Source organism: Podarcis filfolensis (assembly GCF_964270895.1).
Source record: "Podarcis filfolensis genome assembly, chromosome: 13".
NCBI classification, from domain to species: domain Eukaryota; kingdom Metazoa; phylum Chordata; class Lepidosauria; order Squamata; family Lacertidae; genus Podarcis; species Podarcis filfolensis.
The window spans coordinates 25570187-25588644 of NC_139615.1; the positions used below are offsets into that span (position 1 = coordinate 25570187).

An 18458-nucleotide genomic window follows, 5' to 3' on the forward strand; every position below is an offset into this window, starting at 1 on the left:
ATATTTTGTTTCCAGAAGTCAGTGAGACCCCATTATAGCATGCTGCCTTGGGATTGCTGGCTAACTACCATATTAAGCTGGAGGAGGGAGCAATGCACTGCAAGGCACAAAGAAATAAGGCATAGCAACTGTCTTGAGATCTTATAAGAATCTAGTTCCTGTGCAAAGCAATTATAAGATACAGCAGTGATGAATGAGAGAGAATTGAATTCAGTTTACATTTAAAGGCAAATTTATGTGATTGACAGATTCCAAAATAATACACAATCTGAAACACATTCATCCTTCAAAATTTGTAGTGAATTTTGCCGTGCAGTTTACCAGCCAAGTAATGTGCACAAAAATACATGTTATTAGGTAAAATATGTGTTTAAATGCATATATAAGTGAAAACGGCATACCAAAATGCATTACATATGGGGAAATTGCTTTCCGAAAATGAACATGAGACAAAATTGCATTTTAAAATCTGTATATTTTGATATTTTTTTACAGGATTTCTGGTAAAAAGTGTAAATTGTTGTGGAGAACAGAATTTAAGACTGAAGAAAAATGAGAAACTGTGAGAACTGAAATGGTCAAATTCACCCATCTTTTATGGTAGCTATTTGTAAACCAATAATGATTACAACACATATTTTAAAGCAGCCACCAACCACTGACCTATCTAGTCCCTTCTGACTCTCAAATATAACAACCAGTGGACTTTTATAGCTGTATCACCTGATATCCTTTTCTTTGCAAAATGCTAGATTAAACTTAAGCATTCTGTGCTTCAGCAACATGCAATGGGACCTCACATAATGAGACAGAACTCCCTTAAGAGTGATTCTATTCTGTATTATGTAAACAGTTCTATAAATGTTCTCATTGGCACTCTTTTCTTTGCTGTAAAATCAACAGAATACTTGCAAAAGGTTCTGAGAGGTCAAGATCCCAACGTGATAATTTTGTAATACCTCTAAAACTCTCTCTACTCTTCTCTCTTTTTCACACACACACACACACAGAGAGAGAGAGAGAGAGAGAGAGAGAGAGAGACTTTTGTACCTTCAAACAAGATTCCTCCTCTCTCAGCATATCAGTAACCCAGTATATGGATTTTATGGTATATTTTCATTTCCTACACAAAATGTCTATCTATGTGATAAGCAACAAAGTGAGATGTTCTAGCCTGCACTCTCTGACTACCTCTTGTGGCTATTAATATTATTTTTTTTCTGAGAAAATGCTATATCTCTGGAGACCTCTGCCACAGAGGATACTGTTGAGCTTTTGGGACACTCATTTTAGAAAATAAAAATATCTGGGGGCGGGGGAATTGACTGAAAGAACTCATTATTAAAGAGAGAGAGAAGCAGTGTGTACATGTTTTTTGTGTACCTTTTAAAATTATAGATTTGAAATATGACATGGTAAGCTCACATAAAATCACCTGATGAGAATATGCCAATGCAGAAAGCATTACACCAGGAGTCAAAGTGTGATATCTCTGATCTTATAACACTAGGTGATGTGCTCAAATTATTGGCAACAATATTATTGGAACAGACCACTTTATAAAATTCCAGGTTAGAATTTGATGCCATACGAAATAGTTAATGGGGATTTGTGCTACACTCCCAGCAGAGGTTTCCCTCTCAATGCATTTTTAAACTTGTCTTTTATCAGAGGAAATCAGGGCAGCATACATGCTGTCGTCAAATGATTTGTTTAATTACGAATAAAGAAAAACATGGATGCAGTTAAGTTGTTACAATCTTTGGTTACACAGTGCTTGCATAATAAACACCAACATTGCTACAGATCTTTTAAATATAGATGGAGTGCAACACAAGTGGAAGTGCGAATGGACCACAAGAATTTGGAGTACAAGGGAGCAGGGAGCACGTGGTGAAATGGGATGGACTGTCCCTGCAAATGTTCCTTATGTGCAAGCCTATCAGCTTCCCAGATGGAATGATCTCTGCTCCCCCATGCTGTTCTGGGTGATCTCCTGGCAATACCTCCTGAACCAAAAAAAAACACCAAATAAATAAACAACACATCGAGCATTTCCTTTAAAATGTAAAAATCCCCCCCTCCCAGATGAATATGTTGGCCTCCCAAAAGAGGACATGTCCAGGATTTCCTAGATATATGGTGACCCTACCTGAGCACCCTGACAAACCAACATCACCCTCCTCTCCATATGGTTCACAGTTCAGCTGGAGATATGCTGCCATATCTCCCTCATCATGGCTCAGTCAAGACCCATACCGCTGACTTGAGCCTGGCAGATCTTAAGCTGGCATAAGCCCTAAAAAGGGAGAATCCTGGGGAAATGGTAGAGCAGAATCTGAGGGACTGGACCCTAAACCCATACATCTGACCTGACAACCCCACATAAATTAAGCCAACAAATAGGGTGGTCTAACCTAAACAGTTAAAAAGCAGAGACATCACCTTGCCAACAAAGGTCCGTATAGTTAAAGCTATGGTTTTCCCAGTAGTGATGTATGGAAGTGAGAGCTGGACCATAAAGAAGGCTGATCGCCGAAGAATTGATGCTTTTGAATTCTGGTGCTGGAGCAGACTCTTGAGAGTCCCATGGACTGCAAGAAGATCAAACCTCTCCATTCTGAAGGAAATCAGCCCTGAGTGCTCACTGGAAGGACAGATCCTGAAGCTGAGACTCCAATACTTTGGCCACCTCATGAGAAGAGAAGACTCCCTGGAAAAGACCCTGATGTTGGGAAAGATGGAGGGCACAAGGAGAAGGGGACGACAGAGGACGAGATGGTTGGATAGTGTTCTCGGAGCTACCAGCATGAGTTTGACTAAACTGTGGGAGGCAGTGGAAGACAGAAGTGCCTGGCATGCTCTGGTTCATGGGGTCACGAAGAGTCGGACATGACTAAACGACTAAACAACAACAACCTAAACAGTATTTGAAGGCTCTGCCATGCTTAGGCCAGCTCAGTCAGCCAAAGCCCTGTTCCAGAAAAGAGTTTGAATCAGAAATGCTTTACCCTGGCTTAACATAACTTTATGCCAGCTTCCCATGTATAGGATTGCTCCCTATTTTAAAAATTTATTTTAATACACATGACTAATGTAGTTTCATATATTTTCCTAGGTCTGCTCTATGTAAAACTTAATTTGATACAACATATTATCAAATTTGGAAAAGTTTTCCAGATATCCCTGGATAGGTGGATAAGACTCCAGTCTGAGTTTTCAGACTCTGTTGCAAAAGATCAAATGTTTACCTTTCAGCAGCCTTGGAAATTAACGTCAGAGACCACAGCTCTGAACATGCACTCTTTAACTTGCCAAAGAGCCACAGGCCCACTTTGTATCAATTCAATTCACCTTTGGACAACATATTGAGAGGGGAAAGGTTGGTATATGAGTTATAGGGTAACCCAGAGGGCAGTTTGCTTAAATTCTTTGAAGTACGATAAGGCCAATGTCTATTTGTGCTGATTCTGGGGTGGAGGAATAACTTTGGCAGACTTTGTGTGACAAGATACCCCCTTAACAAATATAATGTGTAAATATTTTATTAATGTAATTATTAGCAGGGATATTTATTGTGTCCTAACCAAGTATACGACCGCGAGGTGGGTTCTCATTAACCCAACATGCATGCGATAAAGTATAAAAGCTCCCCTACCCCTTTGCTCTTTCTACCTTTTGCATCATCAAAGCCCCTAAACAATTTGGAACCATGAAGTGGGTAACATTCATTTCTTTTCTTTTCTTGGCAAGCTTGGCAGCGTCAAAACACCTACCCAGAAGGTACCGGCATGCAGGTAAGATGTCATTTTATGTCATATAATGCCATAAACCAGTTTGCTTTGGTTGGTAAGATTAGTGTTGCCTTTGTGATTTTTTAATGTGGGGGTTGAACCTCATTTTTAATAGCTATAGAAAAGTAAGTCAAGTGCACGATAAACACAGGGATTACTAATACATATTAAAGTCACAATGAGTGCAGTCCTGTGGTCCATGGGAGGCTGTCCAAGGTCCATAGGATCAGCTAGACTTCCCACTCTTGAGGGTACGGAGAAAGGAAGATCCAGCAGCCAATGTCTCCTCCCTCCACGGAGGGGTCCACTGCTACTTCATTTCTGATGCTGAAGTGCTGGTATTGGGCAAGGCTCATGCATCCCAGAGGCATGATGGGTGCTTGCATTCTCTTTTTAACTAATATGGCTGAAATTCTATACCCATTTACCACTGAGTAAAGCCTACCCAACTCAGTAGTGTTTTGGTCTGAACATATGTGCAAAGGCTTGTACTACTAGAAGCACTGAGTGAAATTTTGATTATTGTCTTCTTTACAGGACATCAGGACACCATAGCACAAGCTACCGAAGTGACGCCTGATGAGTTTCGAGGGATGTAAGTCTTTTCAGGAAATTTCTTTCCAAATGACTTGAGCAGATACAGAGGCTATGAACTACCACTAGCTTAATATTCTGGACTGCCAATAACAAAATTGTATGAAGCTATTATCAAATGAAGCGAGACACACTGGTAAACATTATAATCCAATATTGAGTTGACGAATCAGATTAATTGATTTAAAATCACTTGGTAAATAAATTGGGTTGCCCTTCAATTATTTTTTCAAGAATTATAATTATTTATCAAATAAGGCCTTACTATAAAAAAACCCAACCCCACAGAGGGTAAGAACTGTCTTAGAAAGGTCACTCCCCATTGTCTCTGATGACCCTAAGGACAGGCTTGGTGTCACCAGTAGGCGCTTTTGGGAAACTGCCAAGATCTTATCACCTCTGTGGAGCCCACAATTGTTGGTGTCTTTCATAAGCAAACCTGCATTAATCGGCTGCGTCTGAGAAGCTTCTTTTTTTAAGATTTCAGAAAATCTGCGGTGTATTCTGCAGTGTTGGGGGGAATTTGAAATGGCAGCTTTCCCACCATTATGACCACTTCAGCAAAGTTAGTCCTCTCAACAAGCCTAGAACAATATCTTCCTATGGCATAACTGTTTAAAGTTATCTGAAAGCAATCACAATCATTTTTATTTAAATGCTACTGTATGCACTAAAGGTAAAGGTAAAGGTACCCCTGCCCGTACGGGCCAGTCGTGTCCGACTCAAGGGTTGCGCGCCCATCTCGCTTAAGAGGCCGGGGGCCAGCGCTGTCTGCAGACACTTCTGGGACACTTCCGAGCCAGCGCAGGATATGGAAACGCCGTTTACCTTCCCGCTAGAAAGCAGTCCCTATTTATCTACTTGCACCCAGGGGTGCTTTCGAACTGCTAGGTTGGCAGGCGCTGGGACCGAGCAACGGGAGCACACCCCGCCGCGGGGATTCGAACCGCCGACCTGACGATCGGCAAGTCCTAGGCGCTGAGGTTTTACCCACAGCGCCACCCGCGTCCCACTGTATGCACTACTAGTCAATTAATCTGCTCAAACTCATATAATGAATCTGGGAGGACTTATTAAATAGTGCAATAATCCTGGCTTGACTTATTCTCCATCAATAACTATTTGTACTAGCTGATTACATAAATAAGGCCAGCTCCTTCCTAAAGACTGTTTAGTTTCTCTGTCTCATGAGGCCCCTATTTCCCCTCTAATATTTCTCATTGCATATTTTGAAAACCAGAGCTCAGATGCGTTCCCATTCCTGGTCTGTTACACAAACTGAGACCCTATCCACATGGCTATGAAGTTAGGATTTCTTGCCCCAATATATATACAGTGGTACCTCGGGTTACATACGCTTCAGGTTACATACGATTCAGGTTACAGACTCTGCTAACCCAGAAATATTGCTTCAGGTTAAGAACTTTGCTTCAGGATGAGAACAGAAATTGTGCTCCGGCGGCGCGGCAGCAGCGGGAGGCCCCATTAGCTAAAGTGGTGCTTCAGGTTAAGAACAGTTTCAGGTTAAGTACGGACCTCCGGAACGAATTAAGTACTTAACCCAAGGTACCACTGTAATGGAATCTTTGCTTACATTGAATTGTATAAATGTCATTTTAATGTCTGTCTACCCAGTTGTGAGAGATCTCTTTTAATCTCCTTACTATCCCATTTGGTTTTAACCACCCAAAAGAATGTGCTTGCTCTTAGAAGCCATGTAGAATATTGTTATACACAGAGGGAACATTTTTTCAAATAAATCATGTATGCATTTTCTAGTGCCCTAGTCATATCCTCTCAAGCCCTGCAACAAGCGACATATGAAGAGGTGTCAAAAGTAAAGAATGATATTGTAGAACTTCAGAAGAAATGTGCTGCTGATGAAAAATCAGATCCAGAATGTACAAAGCCTTTGGTAAGTGTTTGGGAGCTGAATTTAGAGAACATAGAAATAAAACTGTAAAGAAATGCAAATATATTGGGAACTGATCTATGCAGAGATGTAGCACTCTAAAATGGGGAACTTATTAGTTTAATAGCAGGTTACATTTCTTGTTGGAACATATCCAGGTCTACTATCTGATATTCAGGGATCTGGTAAGATACATGTTACAGTATTTTGCTTTCAGATTGTTTTTAATGTTTTATGCTTTTATTTTATGGTTTCTATCATTTTAATGTTGTCAGCTGCTTTGGTAGGGGGAGTGCAGCAGACTTTGGAAGAAGGCAGGAGATGACAGATGGCCATCTAACCGCTGCTTAAAAACCCCCAAGGAGGGACAGCCTATGTTTTCAGGTTCTGTCTCCTGGCTCAAAATATCTGCCTCTGTTTACTGGCAGGAACATTTTGAGTTATAGGTTATCAAAAATATTCGTAGACCCCACCACGTATCAGGACAGTATACAACAAAGTTTCCATATACAAAATGTACAAAGTACAATAACAACAATATGGAACAATTATAAAGATGACTAGTTCATCTTTAAAAAGTTTCAGCAGAATAGACCTACCAACACAAAAATGTCTTCAAGAAATGTCTGACGATTAGCAGTGAGGATGCCTGCTAAATTTCTGCTGGAATAGTTTTCCACAACATGGGATCCAAGACCCTATATGTCCAACTTCTACTTGAAGCTAATCAGGCTTTTGAAAACTAGAGGGCAACTCTTCCAGATGATCTCAGTGATCAAACAGGAAAATAAGGGCTCATGCATTCTAGCGGTTTATAGACCAACTTAACTTTTCAATAAATCTGTCTGGTGACTGTCCTTTAAACCATGTAGAATATAGAAACTTAATTCTATGGACAACTGCCAGTTTAACATTTAAGAGGCTTATATGCCCCCCCCCCCCCAAAAAAAGATGTTTTCTTTATGTGGACTAAGCAAACAGGCGACTGCAATTGCAACCAATTAAGAGAACACTTTGCTTCCCTCCACCAGGGTACCGTTTTTCTGGATGAAATTTGTCACGAGCAAGAAATTATTGCGAAATATGGATTTGCTGACTGTTGTGCTAAAGTTGACCCAGAAAGAAAAGACTGTATTCTGGCCCATAAAAATGGAACTCAAGGATTCATTCCTCCCTTTCAAAAACCATCTGCAGAGGAGGGCTGCAAAGCATTTGAAGCAGACCCAGATCAAACCATGGGAAGGTAAGTAGATTGATTCAGTGCTGTAACTTTGAGGATTTGGTTGCCCTTTGTGAGAGGAATGAAATGAAGATAAGACGTACAAGTTTCTATTTCAAATCATCTATCTGATAATTGCAAATTCTGACTGCTACTTCATGCAAGCTGTCAAAAATGAAAGATAACCTCACCTCCAAACAGCTGTGCTCCTTCATCAATGTCTTAGCCAGCCAGTCTGTAATTTATCCCCACCTTCTCCTGGCCAGGGTTCTAGTTTGCTGACCAGACACACTCTCGTCTAGGATTTGCCATTCCATTCTCACCTATTTCCTCTTTTTCTTTTCTAACACTTGATATGCTGTGGCAGCTGAGGATGCTCAGTGCTTACCAGGCTGGTGTGTGGTGGGATATCTGGCATTGTTTTGTTTTTTTGTTTGTTTGTTTTAAGTAGGCATCTGCAAATCTGGGTGGCATGACCATGCTTCTCAGTGGTTCTGTTTAGGCTTCATAGGCATCTGAAAGGATTGCTTGAGTTTGTTATTGGAGGAAGTGATGTGGAATGCTACAAACTGACAAATCTCCTGCAATGAAATCTCTTGGATTTAAGTAGCCCACTTGCGTGCACAGTTGCAGCCCGGGGCTCCATTGCGGGAATTTGAATTTATTTGTCTTTCCTTCTTCTTAGTAGTCTTGGATAAATGATTGCCCTCCCTCTGCTTTATATCATCATCTTAATTTATAAAGGTGCTGACTACCACATTCTTTCATGCAAGAAAGTGCAGTTCGTGTTATTGAAAGGCAACTTTTTATCCTAGGTATGTCTATGAAATTGCCAGAAGATACCCTTTTTCAAAGACCTCCAGCATCTTTGCAGGAGCTAGAAAATATAAGGAGGTACTGACAACTTGCTGCAAGGAAGCTGACAAAGATGCCTGCTTTACAGAAAAGGTATTCCGTTATCATCCAAATAATGTAGCTGATGGTTAAGGAATTTACCTCTGCTAGGTTCTTAGGATATTTTTTTCCTACCTGCTTAGACTACTGGTCAATCTAGCCAAATCTTTTCTACTCCTGGGATTCACACAGTAGGTTTTTTTCTTTCCCTTCCCTGCACCAATCTAAACATTTTCTTTCTAAATGCAAAGGATTGGAACCTGAGGCCTTCTGCATATAAAGCAGCTGTTTTATCCCTGAAGCACAGTCTCTGCCATAATTCTTCCTCAGACTTTGGCATTCCCCTGTATGGGGGGAATAACAGAACGCAAAATGTTAGAACCTATGGCACTTCCTGGTTTTTGTGAAAACTAAGTAACATGATGCAACTTGTAATTTTCTTATTTTTAAATAAACTTATTAAAAATCCCTTTTGCAATAAAAAAGCATTGGCCCTGATTAACTGGAACACCCTCCCTCAGTATAAATGCCCCAACCTCTAAGCCAGCCCAATGCAAGTCAAAACTCTCTCCCATGCTCTCTCCCACTCTTTCCTGCCCTTCTCTTGCCATAATTGCTGCTTGGACACTCACTGCAGGCAAAACTAAGTCTTCTAGCCCTTATACTAATACAAGCTTATACAACATTGAATACTATGTACCAATTTGATGCTAGAAGCAGTTGTCAATTACCATTCCTATCCAGCTATGTTAGTTGCTCATTTGGCTGCCACTAATGTCACTAGAAGGGAAGGAGAAATAGATGATAGATAGATGATAGATGATAGATAGATAGATAGATGATAGATAGATGATAGATGATAGATGATAGATAGATAGATTCCAATGGAATTCAATGAAACTTAAAAGTGTTTTAACTTGCCCAATAGTTTTGCAATGGATGTTGTTATGGCACTATTTTTTTTTTAAAAAAAAATACTTTATATTTGCGTGTTCAGACCCAGAAATTCCCCCCTAAATAAATTCACGCTTGACTGAAATTTTAGTTTGGATTTTGGCAGAATTTAGGCCACAACTTTATTGATTACAGAAAGTGACTGGTTGCATAGGCTCCAGTTCGAATAGCTCCCTTCCATGCAGGTAGCACTGACCCAGGATTCCAGCATAGGTCAGCCAAGGGTGAAAACCTGGATAGGCAGAAAGTCGGGAACAAACTATGTCCGCCACCCAAATGTCCCCCTGGACTCAGGCATGGGCACAACCCTCTCTCAAGGGTTGACCAAACCATTTGAGTCTCTGGATTCCTTTAACAGAATACCCTTCACATAGGGATTGCCTATCCTGAACCAGGGCCTAGCTGCAACCTTACAAGTTGTGATGATTTGCTATGTGGCAGGTGAAACCCAAATGGCAACAGCCAATCAGCCAAGTGGGGGAAATTCCTACCGTGCCCCTGTCCCAACAACAGACAACACACAACGGCATAGCAAGGTCAAGCGCAAAGCCCTAAAAGTAGAGAGAGGTGGGCAGGTGTTCCAAATGCACGCGCCAAAAGAGGAAGCTCTGGGTCACGTGCATGGGTATATAAAGGTCCCTCGATCCATTTGGACTGCGCCCATTGGCCAGATTGAACCCAGCTATGAGGGACCTACCAATCGGGTGTTGTGGCTTACCAATCTTACCCACCCACAACACAGGGATTCAGTTTCCAAGTCTCACCGCAACACATGCCCTCTTTAAGGGAGGACACGATTTCCACCCTATCCTAACGTTTTTAGAATGAGTCAAGCACATTTTCCTTCTGATTTCCATTTTTGTTGTTGCCATCATCGTTATTGTTGTTAAAGTGTTGTTGTTGTTGTTGTTGTTGTTATTGCTACAGGCAACAGAAGTCTCAAAGTATTTGAGAAAAGAGTTTGCTCGACAAAAGCAGATATGCTCTGTCCACAGGAAGCTTGGAGAACTGCCCCTGCGGGCTGTGTAAGTTTAGCTGCATTGGGGTTAGTAAGGGGGTGAGGTGGGGCAGAGTGAATTACCTACATAGATTAAGCGTTCCCGAGAAAGTCAAAAACGAGACTAAAATATATCCCTGCAAACCATGTGCCAAATGCACTTGTTTCTCAGATAGCATCCTTTTGAGATGTTCATAGTATTATAGCATCAGGAAAGAGCAATGTGAACATCAGGAAAGTTCCTGGGACATGACACTTTATCTAGCAGGAAGGAAGGAAGGAAGAATATGGGGGGTTAACAGGATGCTAAATTTTGTACCCAAAATTTTGAAGCTTTTATCTTCTTGTGTGGAGCCATGGAAAGCAACACACACAAGCACACAGCCCAGATAGGCAGGATTTCTAACACACACACACACACACACACACACACACACACACACACACACCATGTTTGATTGAAGGGCACAATATGTTTATCCTACTGATAATACTAGAATTAAATTGTAGCTGTCATCCATCTCTCTTGGCACAATCACAACATTTTGTTTATTTTCTTTTCAGAAAAGTTGCTCAGCTCAGTCAAAAGTTTCCAAAGGCAGATTTCCCTACAGTTCTCAAGCTTTCTGCAGATATTGTACATGCCTACACAGAATGCTGCAAGGGCGATACTCTGGAGTGCTTGCTTGATAGGGTAAGTTTTGTCAGTTTCAATGTAATTGACTTCAACTCAGTGATACATTCTTGCTCAGAAAAGCCAGTTGTTTGGCATTTGTTGAATTTAGAACAGAGCTGGGTCAGGCAGACATAAGGCTTTTAGGACCTATTCTTTTCTGTGCTTATGTGTGCTCATTTATGCATATCCTCCTCCTCCTCATCATCATATTTATTTTTATTGTGCCTTTTTCCCTGGCTGGGACTCCCAGCAGCTTACAGATAAAATAGTAACAGAAAAGAACATGTGGTGGTGTTGGGGAATCAATAATTAAAAACAATAATTAAACATTCATAAAGTTAAAACTGAACATATATCAGTCGGTGCTCCAAAGCCTGTGGGAATAGAAAAGTAGTCTTTGTCTTTATAAACTCTGCTGTGAAAGAATCGGCTGTAAGAAAATGAACTGCATTTGAATCTCTGTGTTTACTGACCAGAAACAATGACAAGTTTCATTCCTGTGCCCATTGCGCCTTGGTCCCAGTCAGACCAATGTAAAAGCGATAAATTTATTTCAGTTGAAATAAGTTTATTTCAATTATGGTTTTGTGACTTGCGTTAATATGCAGGATAATAATTGTTATATTGCATAATAATAGTGATACGACAACAGATACTAACTTTCCCAGCTACTCTGGGTCTGCCAGATCACTGCCATAAATATTGACCAGATCCTTTCTTACAGGCTGACGTGTCAAAGTACATCTGTTCACATCAAGCCACTCTATCTTCTAAAGTGCACGACTGCTGTGAAAAGAGCCTGATGGAACAAGGAGATTGCATAGCCCATTCGGAAAATGATGACAAGCCTGCAGATCTGTCTCCCACTGTCAGAGAATTCATTGATAACAAAGAAGTGTGCCAACACTATGCTGACAACCATACTCTTCATCAGGCAAAGTATGCCATAGAAATCCCACACAATCTTTCATTCAACCCTACAGGGAGTTTTGAGTTTCAGCTAAACATGCAAACAGGGTGTTGAAGTGTGACTGGGGGTTTGGGGGAAAGAGTCAGTTGGATATAACGATCTGAGCAAATAAATCTCCCCAAACAAGGACTGGAACAAAGTTGCAGGAAGACAAGAGGGAGAAGGCATGAAAGAGGGAGTAGAGAAGGAGCAGGCTGGGGCAGGGAAGAGGAAAGCTAAGTTGCTACAGAAGCAAGTACAGAAATTCTTCCTCCACTCTGTCCACTCAAATGGCTTACTCCACAGGGAGAGCGGCACACAGACTAGGACTTCTGTATGATCACAGTAGTTTTCTGGGAGGGAGGAGAGCTCAGATAGCGTTTGCTGTTGTTGTTGTTGACATCAGTAGTTTTTGTAGTTGTTCTTGATATCAGTATGAGTCATCTTTCCAAGGCTAATGTGGCAAAATTTGATAGGGGAGAGGGGCAGAGAGCGGCCCAACACTGACATCCGTCTTTTCCTCATATAATATTCCTGGAAGCAACACAATGTGATCACTCTGCCAAATCTCCTCTGTTGTGTAAAAAAACCTCTGTCCTTGATTTGGATCAGGAGTGCCTGAAACATTCTCTCTCCCTCTCTCTCTCTCCCTCCCTCCCCCTCCCCCTCTCTCTCACACACACACCTGAATATTAATTGGGAGTTTCATATCTAATGTACATGAAAGCTGGAAGTATTGCTGAGATATATTTGAAGTTATTTGAACACTAAGCCAAAACTGGGAACCTCAGACCAGGGACCAAATGTGACTTGCAAAGCTTCCATACTGCACCAGATTGGCTAGGGCAATCTGGCTGGGAATAACAACAACAACAACAACCACAAACAAACAAACAAACTATGCAGGCCACACCCCTTACTAGCCTCATCTTCCTTCGAGGACTTCTGCCTGGACGGAACATGTCCTTTAACTCAAATAATGCTGTACAAATGTACAATTCAAATGTATTGCTGCAATTACTTTTGACTCTAGCCCTATACACCCCTGGCAGTGCCTCCCCTCCCTCCCATCCACCAAAGGTTGCCGAGAAGGGAGGGCTGAAAAGTGTTCCCTTTCAGCGTTTATTTCTGTTGGTGTTAACATTGTCATCCTCATCTTCATACTCTGTTAATGGGATATTTCCTGTGTTTCAGGTTTGTGCATGAATATGGAAGGAGACACCCTGAGTTATCCCCAGAGTTGCTTGTGAGACTTGGCAAAGGCTACGGTGATTTGTTGGAGAAGTGCTGCGCTCTTGAGAATGTTGTGGAGTGCCTTGGCCATGGGGTGGGTTATGATTCATCTCCATACAAAGGATATTTGCTTGTTTTCTGATACGCAGAAGACAGGTTGTGAACATTTTGTAGGACAGGTAGAACTAGCTCTTACAAAGCAGGGATCTCTCCTAGGACTACCTTGGATGCAAAGAATTGGACCTGGGAACTTTAGGATGGCAAAGCAACCTTTGGTGTCAGGCATTGCCTATGTTCAGATCACGGAAAGAAAATTTCCTAAGGTGCATGTTTTTAAGCAAAATGATATAATTCACTCCACTCAGAGTAATGCATAGAACTAAATGTAATCACCCTGTGGGTTTCACATTTCTCTGAATTGTTTGATCCTGTACCAAAAATGTACAAAAGGGATGTTTGGAAATGTGAGTGTTAAGATAAAATTTGCACTTAAAGACATATTTTGCCATAAATATGACTTTCCTTTGTCGCCTCATAATAGGCTATTGCCATCCTTTAGCTCCCTCAAATGGATTCTTCTGTGTTCCCTCTTACACTTTAGGAAATGATGCTGTGAAATTTCATGTTTAGCCATTTTTATGTTTTAAAAAATGCCTTTGTCAATCCTCATCTATGTTTACCTTCAATAAAGCTCTTGTCTTCTTTTGCATAAAAGGCATGTTACAGAGCCTGTTCAAACTTCCTCTCAAAGCTGCATCTTTTCTTATAGTTCTGCTCTTAAAAATATACATATATCAGAAATTCTCCTTTCTTTCAGGAAGCAGAGCTCAAAAAACACATTTCTGACACCCTAGAAGTGGTGAAGAAAAACTGTGAACTGCATGCGACAGCAGGAGACTACCTCTTCCAAAATGAGTATGTTTTTTATTGTCATAAGATTTCCAGCATGTGAAAGGGGGCAAGATGCTCAACAATTCATGTGAGCTCAGGATGCAAAAAACCTTTCTGAGACAAAACAACTTCAATGATTGCCCCCGCATCTGTTGAAGAGTAAAAATTCTAGCTGTTGCGCATCTCTCAGGAATTCACCGTCAGCTAAGTAATATGATGTCCTACTAGCTGTGTAACAAAAACCAGGATAAAAACTATCTGTGTGTTTGCTTAGGTAGAAACAGAAGACTTTGTGGGGATGGGAAGAGCTCATGAAATGAAACTCCTTTTCCCCATAGTCCCACCACAGTCCTTAAAAGAAGCCTCGCTTGTCAAACCTGAGAAAGACAATGAAATTTCCTCATTACTGCACAGGGGGGGGGGGGTTTAAGCCGGGACTTACAGGAACTCAGTTCCAGCACCTCTCAGGTGGGCGCCATTGCCATTCAAAGAAAATGAAGGAGGCATTCATAGCGAGTTCTGGCACCTCCTTTTCTAGAAAAATAGCACTGTTGCAAGCCCACCTCAGATGAGCATGGCATCCCAAATGTCCTCTGACTAAGATCTCTTTGCAGGTTGCTCGTCCGCTACACCAAGAAAGCACCCCAGCTGACATTTGACCAACTGTATGAATACACCAAGGGACTCACGAAAGCTGCTGCCAAATGCTGCCACGAAGATGAAGCCCACAAGCTGCCATGTGCTGAGAAATATGTGAGCATTTTTTTCTCCATATTTGCCTCTCTGTCTGTCCTTGCCCCTTTCCTTCCCACCCACCACCTCAGAATTCCATTAAGTGCCCAAACTGTTTGGGGATTTAAATGTAATGGCAAGCTATTGGAATCGGGCTGAGAAGTACAGAACAGCCATGGTCAGCCCAAGATATTGCAACGTCTCTGGTGAAGTACGAAATGACATCCCTCTTATTCCATTTACAAATGCCAGTCACAATGGCATCAGGCTCTTGCTGGTAGCAGGATAGCATCGTCCACTGCATCTAAGGACACAGGTTTGGTCAGAGGCCATAGAAGCAGAGCTGTGCCCATTGCCTGCCCCTCATCACTTGCTTCCTAGGGATGGGCCATCTAGAAGAGCAACAAATGCTGGAGCATCATGCTCCAAACCATGAGACCCTCTACCCCCCATAACATCCCTTCCTTTTTGCATGTTGCAAAAATCTAATCTGCATGTGACATAATAATAATAGTAGTAATTTTATTACTTATACTCTGCCCATCTGGCTGGGTTTCCCCAGCCATTCTGGGTGGCTTACAGAACATATAAAAGCATAGTACAATGTCAGACATTTCAGGCTGGGTGTGGACTTCATGCCAATGGTGGCTATGGCCCAAGGCGACACCTTTCAAAAAATTGCAAGATACACACACAGAGCATTCGCACGTGTGCAGTACAAAATTAGACACATTCGCCATGCACTGCATTACAATGAGAATGCATATCTGATTATTAAGCTAATGACTGGGAGGGGCAATTTCTATCCCTATCATGACAATGGACTTTTTGGAGAGGTTGAATGCCTAGCTCAGCTTTAGAATACAGATGAAAATAACTCTGCCCTACAGGTACTCTTCACACATCCCCCTCCACAGTGCTAGTATTATCACTGCCCCTCCCCAAATGATATATACTTCAATTTGCTTGCATTTTTTTCTAAACTAAAATGCAGTCTTTCTTCAAAGAGGTGTTGTTCAGCCTTTTGATCCCTTTGGTTACTGTTTTCTGAAACTCTTCCAGGTCTCCTTTGTGCTTGGAGAGATATGTCGGGAGCATGAAATGCATCACATCAACAAACAAGTGTGCAAATGCTGTGGTGACTCCTTAACTTTCCGTCGGGAATGTTTCAGTGGTTTAGGACCGGATCCAGAATATGAGCCTACACCATTTGCTGCCGACCTGTTCACCTTCCATCCAGATTTATGCACAGCTGATCCAGAAGTTCTGAAGCGCAAGAAGCAAAAGTAAGAAACCAGAAGCATGCAGCCCAATATTTGGCTGGTTATTTCAAATCAGTTAGTGTTTATGGACTTTAGCCTTCTTCACCACTTTAACTTCTGACCAAATGCACCTTGCTGCCTACACTTTGCCACCCTCTTTGGCTTCTCAGAAAGTTCTCCTATTTGAACCCCCATTCCTTTATTTATCCTATTGTCTTCCCAGCCCCCCTCCCTCAATATTTCCTGGGGTTTTGCCTTTCCTGCCCCTCTCTTCCCTAGGACCTTTTACCTTCCATTCCAGAGGGGAAGCATTGTCTCCTGCCTTGTAACATCATTTCCAACCCTATAATATCCCTAAAGATAAAGGTACTCCTGACTGTTAGGTCCAGTCGCGGACAACTCTGAGGTTGCGTGCTCATCTCACTCTATAGGCCGAGAGTGCCAGTGTTTGTCTGCAGACAGCTTCTGGGTCATGTGGCCAACATGACTAAGCTGCTTCTGGTGAAATCAGAGCAGTGCACGGAACGCCGTTTACCTTCCCACCAGAGCAGTACCTATTTATCTACTTGCACTTTGATGTGCTTTTGACCTGCAAGGTGGGCAGGAGCTGGGACCGAGCAACAGGAGCTCACCCCATTGCAGGGATTCGAACCACCGACCTTCTGATCGGCAAGCCCTAGGCTCTGTGGTTTAGACCACAGCGCCACCCACGTCCCACATAATATCCCTAGTGGTGACCTAAAGTGATTATAATGACCCAATTTTGAAGTGATGCTTTGAAGAAAGGACATGCTTGGCCTGCTTTTACTCTCTCATCACTTTTCATGAGGCTAATGCTTCCATCCCCCAACTTACTTTTGTTGTCGTTGCAGGCAGCTTGTCGACTTGATAAAGCACAAGCCCACAATCACTGATGAGCAACTAGCGGGCGTGATTGTAGATTTCCAAGGCATGATGACACAGTGCTGCGAAGTTGCTGACCATAAGACATGTTTTGAAACAGAGGTATTTTTTAAAATGAAGACAAGTATCCATAGCATTTTTTTTTCTTTCACTGGCAGTGTGACAAGGCTATGGGCATAGACACCTCTGACCTATCCTGTGGTCCCAATCTACAATCCCTAGCTTGGGCCAACCACCCTCTGCTGCTCTGTGAACCACTTATCCCACCCTGGATCTGTTCCCATAGTAAGGAAGGGGCAGGAGAAGCTAGGAGATGCTGCATCTCCTTCTTTCCCCCTCCAATTGGATTTAATCCTGTGGGGTACTGCACCTTGTTGAGTGACTTCCCTGCACACAAGGAGGCTGCTTGAGAAGGTACAGCAAAAGATTTGTTGCTGCTTCAAGTGTGGTCTCCCTGCATGAAAGGGAAGCCACTTGTGAAGGAGTAGCAACCCATATGCTCAGCTGGTAAGTGGGAGGATCTGACCTTGTGGGGTGCTGCTTTGAGGGACAGGAAAAAGGAAGAGTCTGGCAGGAAGAAGGAGAGGCAGAATAGGACTGGCATCTACCCACTTTTCCCACAAAGACATAACTGCCTATTAGGTCACTCCTTTTCATACTTTCTCCTTCTTCCTGCCCGGTACTACACCCTCTGACAGCCCCAGTTTGCTTTGGACAGTCCAAATTGCAGCCATTTGGGGCCTGGCTAAACCAAGGCCCAGATTTTCCTGAATCACTTCAATACAGTTCAGTTTGTCCAAATCTAGTAGACAAACAACTAACAATGAGTTTCCCGGAAACCAGGAACTGGGTCTCAAGGTTAAGGTGTGAGCAAGAGAACAACAACAACAAAATGTTTCTTTGTTTGAATGTGATGCTCTGGACATATGTAATTGTAATTGCTGCTTTTGCTGAACAATTAAAGTTAGACTGTGGGTGATGAGACAGAGTTTTAAGTTCCTTGCTTGTGAAGAATTGACTCTCCATATAATTTATGAGAGGCTGTTAAACTAGCATGATTAACTATTCATCCAGTGAAAGAACTATGAGGAATACTTTCCTTAACAATATGTCTGAGGGAATTGTGTGTTTTTCTTCCAGGGTCCCAAACTGATTGAAAGGACCCGAACTGCTTTTGGAGAAAGCTAAACATCTCAGGTGAGCAGATGTGGAAGAGAGGCTTGTGTCAAGGTGTCTCCGTGATTTAGTACTGATGAAAAGACCTAACTGGTACCTGCTGTGGAGGCAGTTATGCACGGGGGACTATGATTGCATTGAAAGTTAGTGGATTGTTCTGTGTCCTTCCAGAATCATTTAGTTCTCTGTTGTTTTAGCTACATGCCTGATACATATCCATAGCCAAACATGACATTATGGATGTTCATGTTACATTATATGAGCACACAATC

The 18458-nt window shown here is 42.0% G+C and overlaps 1 protein-coding gene across 1 annotated transcript in view; it reads left to right on the plus strand.

Moving 5' to 3' along the window:
- The first annotated feature begins 3560 nt into the window (after positions 1-3560).
- Positions 3561-18458, plus strand: part of LOC310748662 (uncharacterized protein) — a 42977-nt gene continuing 28079 nt past the window's right edge. Inside the window, exons 1-14 of the mRNA XM_083584510.1 lie at positions 3561-3797; positions 4332-4389; positions 6168-6303; positions 7332-7543; positions 8335-8467; positions 10295-10392; positions 10929-11058; positions 11765-11979; positions 13184-13316; positions 14040-14137; positions 14728-14866; positions 15908-16131; positions 16980-17134; positions 18128-18193. Coding sequence (XP_083440636.1) covers positions 3713-3797; positions 4332-4389; positions 6168-6303; positions 7332-7543; positions 8335-8467; positions 10295-10392; positions 10929-11058; positions 11765-11979; positions 13184-13316; positions 14040-14137; positions 14728-14866; positions 15908-16131; positions 16980-17134; positions 18128-18193 — 1882 coding nt within the window. The 5' untranslated portion in view covers positions 3561-3712. The remainder of the gene's footprint in view (positions 3798-4331; positions 4390-6167; positions 6304-7331; positions 7544-8334; positions 8468-10294; positions 10393-10928; positions 11059-11764; positions 11980-13183; positions 13317-14039; positions 14138-14727; positions 14867-15907; positions 16132-16979; positions 17135-18127; positions 18194-18458) is intronic.